General features: G+C 40.8%; 1 protein-coding gene across 1 annotated transcript in view; it reads right to left on the bottom strand.

Annotated features, from left to right (window-relative positions):
* Positions 1 to 885: 885 nt before the first annotated feature.
* The window catches only part of LOC148041943 (SCY1-like protein 2 A), a 98,199-nt gene continuing 78,016 nt past the window's right edge, over positions 886 to 21,068 (bottom strand). The window contains exons 6-14 of the mRNA XM_087684310.1: positions 15,631 to 15,692; positions 12,856 to 12,942; positions 12,644 to 12,730; positions 12,442 to 12,555; positions 12,112 to 12,240; positions 11,890 to 11,952; positions 3,448 to 3,609; positions 3,069 to 3,187; positions 886 to 2,161 (exon numbers count right to left, since the gene is read on the bottom strand). Of these exons, the coding sequence (XP_087540436.1) occupies positions 1,342 to 2,161; positions 3,069 to 3,187; positions 3,448 to 3,609; positions 11,890 to 11,952; positions 12,112 to 12,240; positions 12,442 to 12,555; positions 12,644 to 12,730; positions 12,856 to 12,942; positions 15,631 to 15,692 (1,643 nt within the window). The 3' untranslated portion in view covers positions 886 to 1,341. The remainder of the gene's footprint in view (positions 2,162 to 3,068; positions 3,188 to 3,447; positions 3,610 to 11,889; positions 11,953 to 12,111; positions 12,241 to 12,441; positions 12,556 to 12,643; positions 12,731 to 12,855; positions 12,943 to 15,630; positions 15,693 to 21,068) is intronic.

Here is a 21,068-nt window from a genome sequence, read left to right as displayed (position 1 = left end):
TAGTTCTAGCTTTCATTGGAGAGCACAAGCTTGACCACAATGAAGACTCCACTTGGCTTGGTTCATATGTGTACATTGCCATAGGGAGCTACAAACTCTATGGCTCATATTATGAATGCCATGAACAAGAAACTTAGGGATTATATTCAAAGTCTATCTATGCAATTCATGGATGATGTGCCCATTAAGGAGTATGTAGAGAAAGTGAAAGATGAAGAGCTAGATGAAAAAACAATGAAAAGGGTTGTAAAAAGTTTCTTAGAGATCATATATCAGATTGTGAGAAAATCCTTACTAGGTTAGAGAAAGTGAATCTGACCCTCTTAGGTTAGAAATTAGTGTTTGGGGTCAATAAAGTATTGATAGTGAGTCATGCATGTGGGCATTGGAAGAAGGCCTTCTACAAAAGTGGATGCAATAGAGAATATAAGAGAATATAAGAGAATATAAGAGAGATACGCTCATTAGTATTTGAAGTCTGAAGGATTCTTAGAGAGCATGTCTTTTACTCAATCTAGATCTCCCATTTTGCTCACATTGTAGAGATGGCTTGTACCAATTAATAAGAAAGGGATAGAAAGTTTTCCCTTTGGACAAGCAGCATATCAAAGCTATAAGGAAATTAAAGAAGCTTTTCAAGTCTACACCAACATTGAGAAAAGCAAATCATGCAACGGGTTAAGGTACTCTGGGATGGGCCTTGATGCTTCTGAAAAATGTACACCATGGTAGAAATGGTTTCTCCATGTATCCACATTCTTAGCTCAGTCTCCCAGACATGTTCTTGGAGTCTCATGCATAAAGCCAGTTTTTTTCTCTTTCGAATCAATAATGAATAAAACTCACCAAATCAGGTTCTTATCAAACGACGGGTACCTCCATGAAAATTAACAATAAGAATTACGGGACTCATCTCTGAAATGCTATCAAAGGAATTCACTGATAATATACATTGAAAAAAGGTACCACCTTACAGTGGCAGCTATGGTACATACAAGCAACACCTAGGGTGGTGACCTACACAAGCTGGTTGAAAAGAATGGAATAATAAACAAGTCGCTTTGTTGCTACGATTACATACTTGTAGGCATTTGAATAGCCAGGTTTTACCAGTTGGTGTTGGTGTGTCTCCATGCTCAACCTTAGCGACACTTTATTCTCCTTTTCCCGCTGAGGTACACCCTCAATGCTCTAGAAACTCTCATTTGATCGCAAAGCTTTCATGAATATAAGAACACCACTTTCTGTAGACTTAAGCTCGCGCAAGGTCCATATCTTGTACTCCCAAGTATTGAATATCATCAACAGGATCAATGTCACCATTCATATAGTGCATTTTGGTCACAGTAAGTCTAATAAAGGAGGCTGGCTAGGGGGAGCACCATTTGTTGTTTGAGGAGATCGAATAGGTCGTATTGGATTGCGTCCCCGGCCCTTTCCAAGACCTGTCGGTGGAGGGGCCAGCTTTCGGGGTGGTGCTTCAGAGTGAGCCTTGGAGGGTGCTAACAAAGATCCAATGTCGATTTCATTCTTTTGATCTTTGCTGAATATAGACATAGGTTCATTGTTGCCACCATTTATAGATGATAAACGTTGGTTGGTTGACTGTACTGAATTCTTGATGGAATTTTGACCAGATCCCACACTAGCACCACTGCTACGTGGAGGCCAATCTGCAAAGGGATCAAACTCATCCAACCCTAGCACTGCTCCTGACACTGATCCTAAGTTTGTGGAGTACCCATTTGTTTCAAGAGCATTAGCAGCAGATGGATTGGAGTTGGCGATGCTGCCTGTGGACTGAAGCTTCAAAGGTGGAGTTTGTGAAGAGCTGGAAATAGGAGGTGGCCACTCGAAGCTGGGAAACAACGCTGCTGAAGAGGCGGCAGTAGGTTGTACTGTTGAGTTTTGGGCCACACTAGCACCTTTTCCAAGCCCTGCCAGATTATCCACAGATGCCGTTTTTGTTGGTATCATGGAGACACTGCTAGTTTTTGCCACGGAAGCCCAGTCCTCCACTTCCCACGAGTTGCTAGTCTTTGTCGTAGCAGCTCGTACACTCTCTCCAACCTTGTAGCTATCTGTAATTGGCACACTTGCTCCAGCTGCTAGTGGTTTGTCACCTTCATTGAGTGAGACACCACGCTTTTCTTCAATTTTCCTGTGACAAAATCAACGTTAGAACAGCAGCTAAATTTACAAGGGATACCACTGACTCAAAAAGAAAAACCAATAACCAAGGCCACATACTATTTGAAAACTATCTATTGTGCAAAAAGCAAAGCCACACATAGTACCAGTCCCAGTTTACAACAAATCAGCGGCTTCAAGATTCACCCTTACCCTCAGATGGCACAGAAAAACCTACATTTATACCAATTTGACAGCAAAGTTCACGACATGCACCAAAATCCCCTTTAACTGGAAAGCCATTTATTGTACAGGCCATGTGGAGTAGTTGCAATGCGCTCTCTATACAGTAACAATTTACAAGGCCCCTCATTGAACAAGTTACTCTGCCACATGTCCAAAAGTCCCTCGATTGCCCTAGCTGTGCACACACCAGACTGCCCATTTTGCACTGTGAGCATAGAGGCCTTGTCTCATGAAATAAAATTCTGCTGTAGTTCCTGATTCATTCACACACATAAAGGAAACCTTCCCGCACCATCACATGGATCAATAACCAACGGAGTTGCCTTATAACAGCAACCTCTAGTTATCAACCTCAGCTTGACAGCAAGGTAGCCAAAGAAAAAAAAAAGTACTTTCTAGGGAATGAGGGGTGAACATGAAGGTTGCCATTAGTTGAGCTGGTCATTAACCAAAACTTCCCATCCAATCACGTTTTTGCCTCTGCCCTCTTCTTTGCTCCAGGCACTCAAACTCATGGACTTCTATAACGTGTTACTTCTGTTGTTACCAACAATTAAAGGAGAAAAATCATAACTCTGTTGATACCATCAGTTGAAGGGGGGAAAATATGTTTAGGTAAGTTACAAATGCAACTCATGACATGGAGGAAGTTACAACATAACTGGATAAAATAAGAATGAAAGGCTTACAACCTTAAGATGTCCTTGACAAAAAGCATGTATTTTGCAAACTGTTGAGCATTCAGTTGCTGAGCCACAAGAAGGGGAGTCAGAAGAGGAAGAAGATGCTCCGCAGCAAACTCCAGTCCATGCTGTAGTGAACAAATGTGCCCATCAAAAAATAAGTTTAGAACCTGACAGATACACAATTAAATCCAGTCTGCTTTACTTTCCATCTTGAAAAAATGCTTGATTTATTTATAATCTTTCTATTTTCAAAACCAGACACTTGCCATGGTTTCAAAGACAGACATTGTGTAGAGAATGCATCTTAAAAAGAGGTACTTTCTTTACAGGACTTCAGGGAGGCCAAAGACTAATTCAGCTAAAATCACAGACTAGTAAAGGCTACCTGTTTGTAGATAGCACTGGCAACAGTCAGAGTGCACATAAGAGTTGGAGCAGAATGATCAACAGCAGTACATCTCCGTAATGTTTGTACAATTTCCAAAATTGATGTCTTATCCAGTCGCTGGACAAGCTCCCCCAGACAAAGAAGTGCGTTCACACGTACCTTTACATGCCATAAATAAACATAAAATCTCAGCACACATTTTGGAAGACGACTCACAAAGATAAATCTCAAGAATTACTCAATTGCAAATTGAAAAAGGATTGTACGTGGAAGTTTTTTTGCACATGTAGAAGGTCTAACAACCAGCAAGAGTTTTGTCATAAATAAAGAGAAATGACTTGCTAACATTTAACCAATTGATGTAAATTTTGTTACACTTGTAGTTATTCTTTGAATTGTTGTGTCCATTACTCAGAAATAGATCCTAACAGGATCAGAAAATCCAATCAGATATAGCAAGTGAATTGCAATACAACAAGGGACGACAAATCCTTTGTTGTCCAGTTTGAATAAATGGCATGCATCAATCATGATACTTTTCATGATCTCGTCCATAACCTTAAGTAAACCCCAAAATGAATATGTCACATTCCAGAGTAAGGCTCCATATACTTCATTTCTCAAACAATAGAAGCCTCCAGATAACTTGGGATGGCGAATTTCTCATTTCCAGAGTTTTGTAAAGGCTGAAATCGGCACCAACAAATCCACCAAGGAAAGCATATTTTCCAAGCCATACAGCTGTTCCAAAGAACGCATCCTGCAAAAACATTCCTGGAAGCAACTGACATGGGCAGGAACTCGCACATGCACAAGAAAAGATGCCCAAATGAGCCTCTGAAAAACCAATGTCTACACAACTGCAGCAATAGAAACTAGAGACGACCACTGGACACCACCAGCTATAAGAAACGAACACCTCCGCCTCCAGAGATCACTTCAATTAGACACTTGCACATTGGAGAAGGAGATCTCGAGACCATGATTCTCTCCCACTAGGATGGCCACCCTCTCAAGAGTTGAAAATGACATGCATATTAGAAAGAGAGAACAAATCCACCTCAATGTCCCAACAAACATCATAATTCTAAGAACAAAGGCACTACAGCCCAATAAAAAATTATTAGGCATGGCAATTTGTCATGAGGATGTGAATTTTCAACTTAATGCTCTTTGGACATTTACATTGTGACACTTAATATGTGCACATGTGAGATTAAGTCAGATGCATGTCACAATGACAGATAATCCTAGCTTGGGCAGTAGCGGACGTTGACAAAAGTTGTGGTGGACAGGTGCCAGTGGAGTGCCTAAGTCAATTAGGGTCATTAAACTTCCCCTTGGAAATGACATTTGTTGTCATGGGGGTCAGATATTTAACTTATTTAATGTTTTGTGAAAAGTTACAAGACTTTCAACTTCAAAAAGGTTAGGAATTTAAAATTGAGGTTGGACAACAAAAAATGTTACTAAAAATGAGGCCAAGCCCAAAGGGCTATGCAGCTCGTTTTTGCATGTGGAGGCTCCAACAAAAATGGAAATTTGCCAAATGTCAAGTTTGGATCGGCTTTGGGTTGCATGCAAGTGTTATCTTCTATGTTGGGCTCATTTTCTCCCATTCTCAGCTGTTTGGGGCAGATCTAAGGGTGGAGAATGGAGATATGAGCGGAGAGAGAACAGTCGAGCCATCAAGGACAGCAAAGGAACCTGATCTATAGCACTTTTTAGGGCTGGAACAGCAAGGCAATTGTTGTGCAAGCATTACTATCGTGGGAAACTCGAGTTTTCTCTAATTTGTTGCTCATCTCTTCTCCCTCAGCAGATTAAATATTTCTCAACTCTAATTAGCTGGTGCAGCTCTCAATTTATGTAGAAATTAGAGTTTCCTTGTTGTCTCAAGAAGCATGCCATCCAATCTCACGCCATGCAACGAGGTGATTTGCTGGAAATCTGAGACACTCACATGCATATGTAGAAGACCCAATTTTTGTCTGCATGTGCTTCAAATCAAAGGGAAATTTTGGGGATTTTGCTACTAGTCATTGTTTGACGAGGCCGAATTCCAGAATTTTCTCTCTACAGCCATTTCTCCCTTTCTCTGATTGTTAAGCTAAAAAAGATGCACTACACATTAAAACTTATAAGCTCATTAAAACAGCCCCAAAAGTCAAATTTTACCAAATTTCTATCCCATAGGCAAACACCTAAACTTTGGGCGGATCCACATCTATAAATAGAAGGCTACCTAGCCACAGTTCATTCCCTATTTTACAAATTCCAGCCATTAGCTCTCCTTTCAATGGCAGCCCACCACAACTGCTACCCCAACATCACCAGCCCCTAGCACCCTGTCCACTATTTTTGCCTAATGTCTCCAGCTGCTGGCAAACTATTCCACAGCCTCCTGACAGCTGCATTTACAGTTGAAGCAGGACACCCTACTATCCAACCTCTTCCTGAGCATCATATAGCTTGTATTTACTGCACTGCAAGCCCACTCTGCATCAGATTCACCTTCTTCAATTGTCGCCCAGCCTCCTGTTAGCAGTCATGTGTGTCTTGTGTGGTCATCTCCTACCTGTGAGCCTCAATTTGAGTCAAATGATGACATTGGGAGCACTAACATTGTATTTCTATATCATTTTATGTACTTTGCACACTTTAGATGGATTAGTGCATTTCTTTTTGTGCACTTTTTTGGCTATTTTTTAGGGGTTTCACTACATCATGGTTGCACTCGTACGTCGTATGGTACTGATCGTACCGTATGATTCATATTGTATAGTACCGTACGCATCAATATGGTACTGTGTGAAAAAACTAGCCGTGTTTTGCCACCATGTCTGATGTGTCTCCTTGCGTCCCGCTTGCATCTCTCTCCCTACGTGGCACTTTTTGGGGGGTGGGAAGTCTTGGATACCTCAGTCCACCCCCTTTTCCAACTATGCACTCCTCCCCCAACCTCCCTTCAATTCCATCCAGCTAGCAATCATTTTTGACTCTTGACCCCTCTTTGACTATTTGACCCTTCTCTCATCTACAAAAGGTGCTCCTCTCCTCCATGCTTCCATACCAATTCAACAAGCATTTGCCATTCTCATCTACCTCTCTTCGATCTTGAATTAATTTGTGATTCATGAAGCTCCAGCCTCTCACTCTCTCCTCTTTCATGCACCCTATCAAGGCTCAATGCTCAAGCCTCTCCCATCCCCCCTCTCTCACTCTTGCTCTTTCAACTTTAAAGTTTACCCCAACCCTCTCCCTCTCTTTCAAGTTTCAACTTTCAAGTTTCAAGCACCTCACTCTCCCTCTCTCTCACTCTCCCCTGGGCCTCTCCATCCGTCATTGGCACCATGACTCATGAGAAGCACAAGGCCTTCAATTTGCACGCGATTCACATGGAGAGGGACACACAGAAGTCCAACTCCCACCATTGGATGTGCAAGTATTGTGGGAAGCACTATACAAGTGGTGCAACCTGGCTTCTCCAACATCTTTCCAAGACAGGGGGGCAAAGTTTCTCCATGCAAGGAAATCCCTCAAAACATCGCGGATAAGATTCTCACCAAAATGAGAGGGGATTCACAAGAGGAGGAGGTGGTGTATCAACACCAACTTCTATGCCTACAAATGAGGAAGCATCGAATGTGGGGGTATCTTCAACTGATGCAGGAGAGGCCTCTACCATTGGTGGTGGGTCTGCACATCCCCATCCGGCCCCGGCAAAAGATAAAGAGTGGAGGCTCATGCAGCACCAGAGTGGCAATCCTCTCTCTCTCTCAAGCTCCTGGTCATGTACATGGACCGGTTGCCTTTCTTAGAGAAAGATAATAACTAGCAGACATTGAAATTTCATGCACGGTGATTGAGTGCAATTTTACATTCAATGTCCTAAAGCAAGAGCAATAGAAGAAGATAGTAAAAGCCATTGCCAATGCGGGTCCATGTGAAGGATAGACTGGTGCCACATACAATGACATGAGAATGAAAAAGATTGATGAAGAGAATGAGAGAATTGATAGAGCCCTTGATCATATTCAAGTCGCATGGATAAAATATGGTTGCTCCATTCTCACCGACAGATGGAGTGATCGTAAGAAACGGGACATCATCAACATACTTGTCTCATATCTACTCGGCACTTACTTTTTGCGGGCCGTAGATATTGGTAAGAGGGGGAGGAAAATGACGGGGCACATTCATCTACCGCCACATTCGGCAAACTATCATTAAGGTATACATTGTCTTTTAAATTTGTTTCACTTTCTTTCATTATAATTTATGCATAACTATCTATCTCCCTATTCTCTCTAATATCTATCTATCTCAATTCTCACTTTTCCCCCAATCCCCATCTCTCTTCATTCTTGAATCTTGAAAGTTGAAACTTGAAAGGCTCAACTCTCTCTTTCTCTCTCTAACCTCCAAGTATTGTTACTTATAATTTGTGGTTGTAGGTGGGCCCGTCGCATGCAGTGCAACAATGCATCGAATTGTTAGCGCTTGGGCCTTTGCTAGAGACCAAGTTTCCCACGATTGTGTGGATTCCATGTGTGACTCATTGTTTGGACTTGCTCATGGAGGACATTAAGAAGCTCAAGTGGGTGAAGAGGGTGGTCCACAAAGCTACATCGGGTGTCACCTTCTTATGGTAAAGATAAAGGTGCTTGCGATGTATTGTGAGCATAGCACACTCGAGTTGAAGAAGCCTTCTTCAACTCGGTTTGCTTACATGTTGTTGCTTGAGTGCCTTTATGAGGTGTGGTCCGCCTTACAGTGGTGTCCACTCTATCAAATGAGTGGGATGAGTATGAGATAGAGGAGACTAAAGCCATGCTGCGCTTATGCCCTAATAAGCAGTTTTGGCAGAAAATCCATGCCGTTGTCATTGTCGTAACTTCCTTTTATAGGGTATTACGTATGAGAGATTGCAAGGGGTCCACCATAGGCCTTCTCATTCACTTCTTTAGAGCAGCATTGGTGGAGACACGTACTTGCACGGTGATCTCAGAGACATGGTGCACACATGTTCTAGAGATAGCAAAGAGGAAATGGGTATGGATGCATAAGCCCATCCATAGTTTTGCCGCATTGGTACATCTGGCCTACAAGTCACCAGCGGTCATGGATAATAGAGGGCTCCGTTCGGACCAGCTTGCTTATTTGACTCGTGTGGTCCCTATGGATGACCACAATGCAGTGCTAGAGCAACTAGGATGCTATGGTGATCAAAGAGGGCATGTGACTTTTGCTTCTCCCACTTCTTGGAGGAGAAAGTCACTTGTAAAGCCTTTATTTTGGTAGTAAAACTTTGGATATACATTGGAGACCCTTCAACCCTTAGCCATGAGGGTCCTTGCCCAAGATTGCGCTTCAAGTGCATGTGAGAGAAACTAGAGTGCCTATTCTCTCATTTACACAAAGATTCGCAATTGGCTTAGCATGCGATAGTTAGAGCAACTAGTCTATTGCCACACTAACTTACGCACGATGAGGGCTATGATGAGCATGGGTAGTCCGAAGCAAGTAAACACTTAGCCATAAAATTTAAAATTTATTGTTTTAAACTTTGAAGTTTATACTTTGCAATTTAAACTTTAGCATTTACAATCTTATGTGCATTGTGTAGGTAAATGTTGATACATTCAAGTTGACAAGCAACACTCTTCCAAGTGTATATCAGGAGGTGGACGAGGAGGAGGAGATGATTTTTGCAGAGCTCTATAGAGAGCTTATAGCAGCAAATACCCATGACACTAGCAGTAAGTATGCTCGTGAACGAGTTCGAGTAGGTGGTAGCATGGGCATGGTCATTCAGCGCCCTCCAACATCAAGGAGGGGTGGTTCGAGTGGCTTGCAAACATATGTAAGGTGGGACTCTAGTAACTCACATCTCGTGCCTCATGATGACATCCCCCCCCTACCTACACAGCCGATACCCAGAGAGCCATCATTTGATGATGATGGTAACCTCATCAATGAGGATTAGTATGAGAGTATCTCATCATCCAATGCCAAGTCATGTTCAGACTCTCTTAATGAGCACTCAAATGGTTCTAATGATGATGATGATGATGATGATGATGATGCCTCATCATAGATTCATATACCTCTCTCTCTTTTGGATCTACTATCATTGTATCCACATACATGATGCCACTATCAAGCATCATCGATGGACCATGTATGTACTAAACTACAGTTATATTGCATGTTGTGCACACCCATGCGACCTTGGCTACCCTAATATATTTATCTTACTTTGTAAAGAAATGGCTATTTTCACTTTAAACATGTGTCCATCCAATCAAGGTGCTTCATCCTCATATTCATCTATCATCATGGTTCTCGGCACCATACAGAGACTGACATCAAGCTCCTCTTCCTCTTTCGGCCTCGACATCCAAGGTTGAAAAGGGGTTCCTATCCTTTCTTGATATTCTATAGGATTCGACACTTGTCATCAACATCAGCCTCCCATCCATATTGTACCTCCCCTTTGCATTGCATGATCATCATCATCTTTGTACAAGGATGCTTGGGCAAGTCAACAATTTTCCCACAAGGAACACTATCCAAGTGGCACCTGCTACATATGCAATCTCATCATGTAGCATTACTCTATGCATCTCAATACGCAGAGCCCACCTAGGTAGATCCTCAACTATCTCCACTAGCGGTCCTTTATTGACACTTATTCACCCCTTTCCCTCATCATTGATACCCTCAAGTGGTTAGGTTAGCTTGTTTGTTCGTCATCGGCATCCTCGAGTGGTTGGATTAGCTTGTTTGTTTGGTGATGCGTTGGATCTAATCATCCCTTTTCCTTCTCCCCACGAGGCATTGGTACTTGATTAGCCGCAAACCATCTCTTCTCCACCCAAAAAATAAAAAAGGTTTCTCCCATTGGTGGTTACAACTCTCAATATCCATCTCCAATGGACAACACACATCGACACCTCCCTCAGCCAGCTCTCATGAGAGCCATCAACTGTTGGACAATTCTACTTCTAAGCATCTTGTACACTCTTTCCTTTACAACACCCATTCATTTACTTTAGAGTTATCTTTTTGCTTTGTTTATGTTTTTGAGATTTTCATTTTGCATTTTTTCATTTATGTTTGAGTTCTTTGTGTTTAGTTGTGGTCGTACACTCTATGTTTTCTTTTACAGACCCTAGTATATCTCCACATCCTCAACCATTCCCAATAGGTTAAGGATGGGCAGCAGTGCATTTGCTATCAAAACCCTAATTTACACCAAAATTTAGGATTTTTCAACCACTCGATGTGTGTGCCCATTAAGTAGAGATCTAGTGATCAAAGTAGCACTCTGCAATTGCAGAAATTACAGCTAATCTCAAGGCTTTTGCACATCCACATTTGTATTCACATGCATACAAGTGTTCTCAATTCAATTTGTGCCCACATTGTGTCAAAATCAAGGGGCAATTTGGATCTTGATACTATTGGTCATTGGTGACACCCCAAATTATTGGAATTTGTAGAGAGATTAGTCTACATCTCTCTGTACTATAGATTCAAAGCAATATAAGTTAAAGAAATACCAAGAGGGACACCAATTGAGGCACCAATCATGTGTCGGCTGTCCAAGACTAATGTGGTAATGTATTTATTTCAGAATTGTGAGTTTTTGCTTGTTGTAAATTGAGTTAAATCAGGTCATCTACCACCCTATCCAAGAAGGAAGGCCGGTTACATGGTTCCATCACAAGGATGCATCAACCCCTTCAAGTAGGTGGGCCAGAGGTACTTGATTGCAAGCCAGTGCATTTGCAATTTGCTGAATTGATGATCAGCCAAGTGCAAAACAGCAAGCATGTCATCATCATACCATAGTAAACTGGGTTCAAGTAATGATGATGCATCACAGAATGAAAGATCACAGACATTGGTAGAAATACAATGCCCAACCTTGGAATGAACACAGCATGGGCAGAATACTAAGAATGTGGGATTTGATCATGAGGCAAGTCCTTCGAGGCTTCTAAATGCTGATGACCAACACGAAGAAGAAGATCATGATGCTCAGTTCAAAACACAACTGAGGATGGCAGCTGATATCTTTGCACAACTTGCAAAGGATCCTCAATTTGTGGGATTTTTGCATGCTCCAAAGATGGACAGCAATGGAAAAAAGAAGAAATCATCATCCAAAGCTTCAGGACAGCATGAATATGCATTTCAAGTAATAGGATTGCCATATTAAAGGTGTCCTAAAAAATGACAATGCATTAAGGACACTTCTTGGAAAATATCTCCATCTTCAATGATGTATGAAGGACACTACTTGCACAAATCTTCACAGACAAGTGTCTGTTTGGACAAAAGCTTACAGATGTTTGTGTGCTGAAGTGTTTGAGGATTTGATATCACTGAATCATATTAGTGTCTTAATCTCAATGCATAGAGACTTACCGCAGCAACAGTAGTTTTCAGGGAAAGGTTGTGCAGACGAGGTAATATGGTTTGCCTGACAACCTGCACATGATCCAAGAAACGGTTTAAGAAGGAGAGATTGCGCTTTGTGTGGTAAAACATTTCAGCTACAAGCAAACTTTGAAGCCAACTCCACTGCTACAAAAGCAGATTCTTTTAAACAAAGGGAAAATGGAAGTTGCATTCAGGAAAACAGGCTACCTGAAAGTCCAACAACTTAGCCACAGGCAAAGTCCGCCGCAAAACTTCCTCTTGCATCCGGGCATCAGAGTCATCATATGCACGAACAAGCATTGGAACTACACTGCTTGTTAGCTGATCTGCACTGACCTGCAAAAACAGTTGCACTTGAGTCCTTCGAAACTGGAGCCAGTCTGATAATTCTATCCTTATGCAGGAGCAGATATATGGAAAGAAGCAACCAGCCAACGCAAAGGGAATCAAGAACATGGGGGGAAAAAAGTCAATGTACTCATAAATGATACATTCTGAAGTGATAAGCTACTTGTACACTATAATCATTTGCAATACCTTATTCATTAGCAATGCCACATGCTTGACCAGCAGTAGAAGGCTGTCACCAGTTGCTGAGCTCAAGACAGGTATCAAAGCAGGAAATGTTGATGATTCAAAATCAGATTTTTCCTGTGAAATGCAGTAAGCCAGTTCAATGATACATTCAGAACCTAGACTAAGTAGTCTACTTTAGACAGACGTCTTATATATGGTATACCTGTGCCTCAGCTATTGTCAGAACCATTGGTAACACCATTGGTTGCATTACTACATTTCGGAGCTCTGCGCAAAGAGGTGGCAGAACCTACTTAAATATAGCAAAAGCACAATCAGTAGGGGACAAAGAGTCAGACTATGCTACTTATGAAAATCTTGTTTGGGAAGACATCTGATCAACAGACATGTAGAATAAGCAATAAAAATAATTACCTTATATCGAAGCACGCGAGCATCAAAGCTTGTCCACATTCCTGCCAATGCTTTCAAAAAGTCTGACTTCTGCATATTATCTCTTTCCTGGAAAACAAAAAATTTGCTTCAATAACCTCTCTTCACAAAGGCTCTATCGCCAGATTAAAGGATATGCCATATGATTCTGAGTATAATGCATGGTGTACTTTCAAGCTAACCTACTCCAAACATAATTCGAAACTGATGCATTTCCACTCCCATTTCCATTTCCTTTTCCTAGCTTTCCATAACTCTATCCCAAGTAGCCCCAAATGTCAACTCCTAATCATTAATGTTTGTGCATCTTAGTCAAGTGAATCCATCAGCCTTAACAGCAACATCACATCACTACGTTCCAAAAAATTCACATATGACAAGAAAGGCCCAACACAATATCACTACATTTATTGTGTGGGGGGGTGCTATGGTGCAAATGTACCTCACCTTCTCTAACAAGAAGAAAGAATATAAGACCTATAAGTGCTATCTACATCTCCTAGCTTTCCCCAATACCATATAAAAAATGGATCATGTCTAAACATATGGTTGAATCAACACTATTAGGGATGTCTTATGTTGCTACTAGCTAAAACATCTGCCTGCATTTCGATTTCCACACATTCCAAGCTTCCAATGTAACAGACCTCATCATTGTCACCATCTACGGTATCCTGCTAAACCCAGCCCTAATCTCAAAGATGCTGTAATGGCAAAGTTTGTCACAGGGTTGTTTGCTAAATCCTGACCCTGGCTAGTGGGTGGGATGATGTAAGATGACTTTGAACTGTTGATTCATAATTCATCTGGGTTGACTAATCAGATATGGTCCAATTTTTGTGGTTTTGATGGACACCTCAACACAGGTGCAGGAAGATTGTGCCCTTTGAAAAGAAAGAGGCATCAAATCATCCACACAACAGTTAACATTTCAAGACCTTCAGCCAAGATCATACAACCAATGTGTTTTACACACGACCTGTGATTAAATCACCACAAAACAACAGGCGGAAGCAGTATGCAGCAGTAATGTAGCAAAAACCATATACTTAATCCAAAAAGAGTTGAAATTCTTTAGGGACAACCCCTATCCATTCACCTTGACCATTCCCTATAAGACAAAGGGACTAGGATCATTCCTAATTATGAATGGCCATAGGGAATGGGAGCTAAAACATTTCAGAACAGCATTAACCCATTCTGAGCTCCCATTCCACGTCACTATGATCATCCCTCATTGGATGTTGTAGGGATCCAGGCATTGAGAAGACTTGCAAGCACTTCCCAAGAATTTTGCAGCTGAGGGCAGCCACAATTCCAATGGAGACTGTAAGCCCACCTGCTTCACTAACAAATGTACATGAAGATGGGCAGAAAGCAGTGATTGCAAGGCAACTAGATAGCCAAATAAGTTCAGAACCTTGGAAAGGTATCAACTCCATACCTGTATAGTGATCCACTTAGCAGAATCAGTTATTTCATGGTTAAAAAATAGAAATCTGATTTGGCTGACTTGTAGAGATTTGTAAACTTCACTGTGCATGGTCCTTCCATGTTCCAATCTGTCTCTTGAGCCACGAAGGCAGCCTGTGATGATCCATTGTATATCTCCATCATATACTATATTGCTGGAATGAATCAATATATTAGGCACTAGCTGAGCCTCACTCACTCTGTGCACACCCTGTCTCGGATGCTAATCTGTGTTACATGTGATTCTATACGGTTACCTCTATGCTGCTAATGATCTCCCATCTATTGATGCTACCTATCAGCAGACTGAGAAGTGTTATGGTCTCCTACATCCAGGGTACCTAGAAAGTCCTCCGATAATGCAGTTAGCAACTACTCTGCATCATGACTATCTTCTCTACATGAGAAAAACCCATATATGTTCTCTTACGAGTCATTCTGTGCCACACCTGGAACACTTTGAAGGAGGTGTCTCATTGCTAGCCATAGGATCAGCTCGTGGACCAATGTTTGGACAATAACTTTTCTCCATTTCCTTGTCTCCTCTAGTGCTCTGCAGCAACAAGAGTGTCATTGACTCTTAATGATCTGCATGACCCCCCAGTAGTTGAATATTAGGAGAGAATGGCATATGCATTGGATGAAAGAATGAATCATGCCAATACGAGTCTCCAAGTTTTTGGGCCATTGATCCTCCATCTCACCTTGGCAGAGTACAGAGAGACAGAAATGCCAAGTGCACTTAGTGCAAGAACATGCCAATCCCACTCCCACTAGCTTCCTCCCCCCAAGCCGTAAGTCTTCATGAGTCTTCTTGTTGGACTAATATCAGGCTGCCAACAATACTCGCTTTCTATTCAGAGCAGACATTAAAATCTTTAATCCAGAAGACGTCAATTAGAAAAGCACATGCATGTCTGAAGCTATGCTTGGTTCCATAAAGAAAAACTTTATTTAACCTGAAGCAAAAACATTTGAGAGCCAATTTTCAGCCATCGGGTTAGCTAATTGGATCTTTGGGCAACTGGGATGACCTGGTAGTTGAGTATTTTATGCAATTATGGAGTATACTTAAAAGGTTCACTTATGAAGTCGGTTGTGCTCATCACTACAAGTGAACCCATGTTCAAATCACACAAATACAGTATATACAAGCTATAATCATGCTATACACCTACCTATTTAGAGCAATCTCATAAGAGATTAAGAAAAAACAAATAGCAGGAAGGAAAAAAAACCCAACAAAAGGCAGTCATCATAACCACTAAGTGAGAGAGTACGTACTAGCATGTGATCCAAGAAACGTATAGCTCGTAACCTTGTATCATCCCGAAAAAACGGAGAACCTGCACAACATTCATAAACGTAAAAGACCCATGTAAGTGAAACTAGAAAGTCAAAGAGTTCTTAATAGAGGTATTTGAAAGTTAAAACTGCAGCCCAAATGTACATGCAAGTTGAAAACTGTATCCCTAGTACGCATTCAAACTGTACAATGTAAACATTTCATGTAGTTCAAACTACCAAGACAAGTACCTGACCCTTTAATGTTAAAAAAAGTGACCTAAATAGAAGAAAATTTACAATATCAGCTGTATGACCATAAAACTTGTGGGATATAACAGATACGGCTTTAAAAATAAAAAGTTATCAGATCTGTACATGAATGTCTGAAGTCAAGTGCAAATCACATTTTGAGATTGTGAAAGAAATTCAGTTATTGCCTACATAGTCATAGAAGTTTATACTGATTCTTCTGTGTTCACATTCCATTTTCAATTTTCTAGACAAGTCTTTTAAGTTTTGCTACCTTTAGGTGAAAAGATATGCTGCCAATGGACTCGCAGAAGTTGTTAAGGTGAAAAAGTAAAAGGATCGTTTTAGCAAACTCAAATATTTGGAAACCTCTACATGGAGCTAGAAGAGAGAGAGCAGCAAGTCTCTTGCATGAGACAAGCAGTTGAGACAAAACATAAATCCAAGACTCTAGTCACAAGTAATTTCCAAGATCCAATTTTATTTATAAGATTAAAGACATGTACAATGGATCAAAAAATAAACCTAGCTGCAATGACGGATCATGGTTCATGGATCACAATATAGCAAGTCACAAGTGCCAAGTGGCAACTACAAAAAGTACTAGATAGTAGATACAAAAAGAAACTTAAGGTCAGCTATGTATAATGGGAGGCTTCATAAAGAGGCTTAGGCATTGTAAGAGGAGCAAAGAATATAGAGATACAGGTAGAGGCAAGGAAAGGGCAAGAAGAGGAGGTAAAGGAAGAGGAAATAGAAATAGAGCTTAGGGGATGAGACACAAGAGGAAGAGGAGGATGTAGAGGTAGAGTCTAGAGAGAAGTGGATGGAGGAGAGAGAAAAGTAGAGGAGCTTGTAAGAGAGAGGTAAAGAAAGAGGAGGTGGGAAGATACCTTCATGATCCTGAAAGTAGAAAGGGACAATCTCCAAGGCATTGAATGTTTGAAACCTTTTTGTGCATGCTTCAGCCAAACCATTGGGATGGTAGGGTGTGGTAATATCCTCTGGCGCTATTACCAAGCATCTAGGGCATCCTTTGGGTGTTGATATTCAGCCAAAGCACTTGCTAGAATAGATTTCACACAAATTGAAGGCTAAGTTTGTTTATTGGAAATCTCAAGCCTAGCCATTTCATATTCATCTCAAAGTCCTATAGACTATCATGTTACCTATGCTTACTTATTTTTTGCCACTATTGCCTTGGACTACCACTACTGTGAATGATCTTACTAGGCACATCTGCTTTATGCTATGGAAAAAGGACTCGTTGCATGGGGTATTTCTCAAATTTCTTGGAGCCATGTTTGCACCTAGGAAAGCATGGGAGAAGGAGTTATTCTGGATGATGAGACTCATATGGTGGCTCTTCATTGGTCATTTTTTCGAGCTATGTGCATTGATCATCACCCTTGGGTCTTTGTTATATGTTTCTTTCTAGAAGACCGAGGACTTTTGTATGGTAATACCACCATTTGGGGCATGTGGGGCACATCCCTAACACAGCTAATCAATTCTCCACATCTTCTTCTTTCTTAGTGAATCATTTGGTATGCTTATGGAAGCTAGTTCTCTAGAAGTGCAACGGCACCCATCACACGATTGTTTGGATGTTAACTCTTTTCAAATGGAATTATTAGTTGTGTCAAGGCTGCTCTCATTAGAATGTTTACTCTTTCTAGATGGGATTATTGGTTGTGTCAAGGCTGCTCTTTTGGAATGGGAAACATGAGGACCGGTCCAAATTTAGTCACATGGCATGTTTGGGTTTAACTTCTATTGCTAATGCCACCCTAGCAAGCCATAGTGTGTTACTGTCTTTCCACAGCCAAAGGCTCTTTCAGATCCCTCGGGGATATTGTCACTTATGGGGCCAAATTCTGATGGTGTTGCAGGATAGGCAACCCTTTCCTATCCTTAATATTGATCCTCCTTGGCAAGATTGGGAACTTGCGGAATGGCTAAATCTTGAAAAGACTCCCGCTAATGAGATGTATCATCCATCTACTCTTACTCCTGCTATATCACAAGCAGAGTTATGTCATGCTCATATGGGGCATGTTAACTATGGCAGCTTGATGCTTATGCAACGTACTCAGATGCTAGATGGTTTAGCTCTCTTGGAGGGACCTCTTGAGTATATTTGTGAGGGATGCATTTTGGGAAAAATGCATCGATTCTCTTTTCCTCGTGATATTGTTTTTAAGGCAACATCCAAATTACAGATTGTGCATTCGGATGTATGTGGACCTATGCAGATAAAGTCATTGGGTAGATGTTATTATTTCATCACCTTAATTGATGACTTTACTCGTTTCTATTAGGTCTACTCATTGGTGAAAAAGTCAAAGGTGTATGATGCATTTTTGGCTTTTGTTGCACTTGCTGAAAACCAATTTGGCTACAGGATTAACATCCTCCGTTCAAACCGAGGAGGGGAATACATGTCTTCTTTGCTCAATAATTTTTTGAAGCAAAAAGGCATTGCCCATCAATATACTACTACGTATACTCCACAATAGAATGGGGTTGCAAAAAGGAAAAATCGGTCACTTATGGTGATGGTTAGATGCATGGTAAAAGCTAAGAATCTGCCAAATGGCTTTTGGATGGAAGCAGTTATGTGTGCTTGTCATGTTTTGAACAAGTACCCTACAAAGGCATTGAAAAATGCCACACCTTTTGAGACTTGGAACAGCTGAAAACCTTTAGTTGGCTGCTTCCGTATTTTTTGGGTGTCTTGCATATGCTCATATTTCCAAAGTACTAAGAAAAAAGTTCGACAATAAATCTGCCAAATGCATTATTGTAGGGTACAGTAGTGAGAGCAAAGGATACAGACTGTATGACTCTATTTCCAAAAAATCTTTGTTAATAGGGATGTGATTTTTGATTAAAAAACAAAATTCTCCCTTGTTGGTTTTGACACATATCAAGCTGCAAATGATGTGTTTGAAGGGCTGCTGCCCATTTCTTTTGGTGATACACCTGAAGTTTTAGTAAATGAACAAAATGTTTAACCAGCTACTCCATTAAGCAATGCAGAAATTCAACCTAGGGCTGATCTGAATATTCAGAAAGATGTTGAATTTGAGGTTCATCAAGAGCATGTATATAATTAGGAAGCTAGGAAAATGCCTAGATGGTACTTGCATACTATGAAAGATAGTCATTTGGATGCTCCTATTCATAGTTACCAGGAACGGGGAACGGGAACGGGACCCCCTAGAACAGGGGGAACGCCCAAAGTCAGGGAACGGGAATGGAGGGAACGGTGTGTGTGTGTGTGTATATATATATATATATGTATATACATATATATGTATATATATATATATACATATATATGTATATATATATAAATACATACATATATATATATATATAGAGAGAGAGAGAGAGAGTCAACACTTGTTTTAGAATCTAGAGAGAGAGATCATATCAACCATAATTCATGAAATTAGACTCTAGAGACATAATGATCAAGTTTCAACAATAATAAAGATTCAAAACATTGTAACCAGCAATGGATTGTCGCATTCATAATTCAACATTGTAATCAACAATGTTGCTTAAGTCCAACTGGCAACAAGTGTGCATTGCAAAAACACAAAATATACACTAAACTTTAAAGCCTAAATAGTAAAGATCCAAGTTACAAGAGCTCCAATTTCCAAGTCAATACTCTAAAGTTCCAAAAGGCTAGCTACTAAGTGCTCTGATTCATGGAAGATGGCTCCACTGTGCCTGAATGCTCATTCTGCTGAACAACATCCTGCCCATCATCATCATCGTCATCTTTTTTCCAACATACAAAAGAATCAACCTTTGCAACTGATGTACGAGCTAGCAAGCGAAGATTGGAGCTCACATAAACTAGGTCATTCGTCTTCATTGTTCTGTATCAGCCATAAACCATTTTCAGCTGGAACTACCTCAATGCCCAAGAAATACTTTAGTTCTCCTAGGTCTTTCATTTCAAATTCAGATTTCAGCATATTCATTACATGCTGTATGCCCAAGTCATCATCACCAGTTATTATCAAATCATCAATGTATATGACCAGCACTACCAAGCCAATTGCTCTAAACAAGAAGAGCTAATTGTTTGGCTAAGAATACGAATAGCCAAACTCTGCAACTCTGGAGCTTCTGCCCCGTAGTCCTCCCACCATAAAGCAGCCCCAATATTTGTCCTGTCCTCTAGTGCATCCTCTGTACCAAACATCCCTAATGTTTGCCGATATACAGAGAGCTGATTTTTAATTTTGCATTGCATTTCACGGTTGGGATAAAGCCTTGCAAGCAATGTGTTCCAAGCCTTGGCCACCTCAAGGTCTCTTTCTTGCATCTTTCCTTGAAACTTAGGATCAAGCACATATGCTGCAGCATGCATAGGAGAGTCATACTCATTTCATCTGCTGATGCATAACTCCTTGATCTGCTCATACCTATCTGCATTTGGTTCCAAACTCTCCAACCTCTCAATCATGCGATCCATACCTTCATAGATCTTCCCAATGCATGGATCCATGCCATCTGCAAGCCTCAACATGTGCATAATAGGATCAACCATTTGGTTGGTGCGATTAACCTCATCCTAAAAATCTCTATTAGAAACATATGCATTACATAACACAGTAGTAGCAGTGGCAGCCCCAGTCCAATTTTCATACTCATCACTAGCAAATAGCTCCCTAATTGCACCTTTGCAATAGTGCAATCGACCAAGCATAAGAAAGTTATATGCAAATCGTGTATCCGAGTATTTAAGAAGTTCTTTGTCATTTCTCTTGCGAAACTCAGCATGCAAGTACTGATGATTACATATAAATGTGATAATCTTATTACCTTTCACAACAAGAGATGCAATCCATGGCAAGTCCCCAATATCCTTCAACAAGTTATTCAAGCAATGCGCCATGCATGGACTAAAGGTGATATGTGGATACATTGCCATTAAAATGTTTCCTGCTGCCCTGTTTGTAGGTTCACCATCTGCCACAAACTGCACTACATTTTCTGCCCCAACAGCCTGCACTGCCTCGCACCACTCGGATGCCAATACATCTGTACTCTTTCCAGTCTCTGAAGCATCATGACTACCAATGAAGTATACATCTCCACAAGAATATGCAACAACACCATGTATGGACCTATGGCGTGTGTCAATCCATCCATCTGATATC

This window comes from Lygodium microphyllum, chromosome 1 (assembly GCF_053477565.2).
Source record: "Lygodium microphyllum isolate KBCC chromosome 1, Lygodium_microphyllum_v1.1.10, whole genome shotgun sequence".
Taxonomy (NCBI): Eukaryota; Viridiplantae; Streptophyta; class Polypodiopsida; order Schizaeales; family Lygodiaceae; genus Lygodium; species Lygodium microphyllum.
Note: the sequence above shows the minus strand (reverse complement) of the source record. Positions and strands in the feature narration are given on the sequence as shown.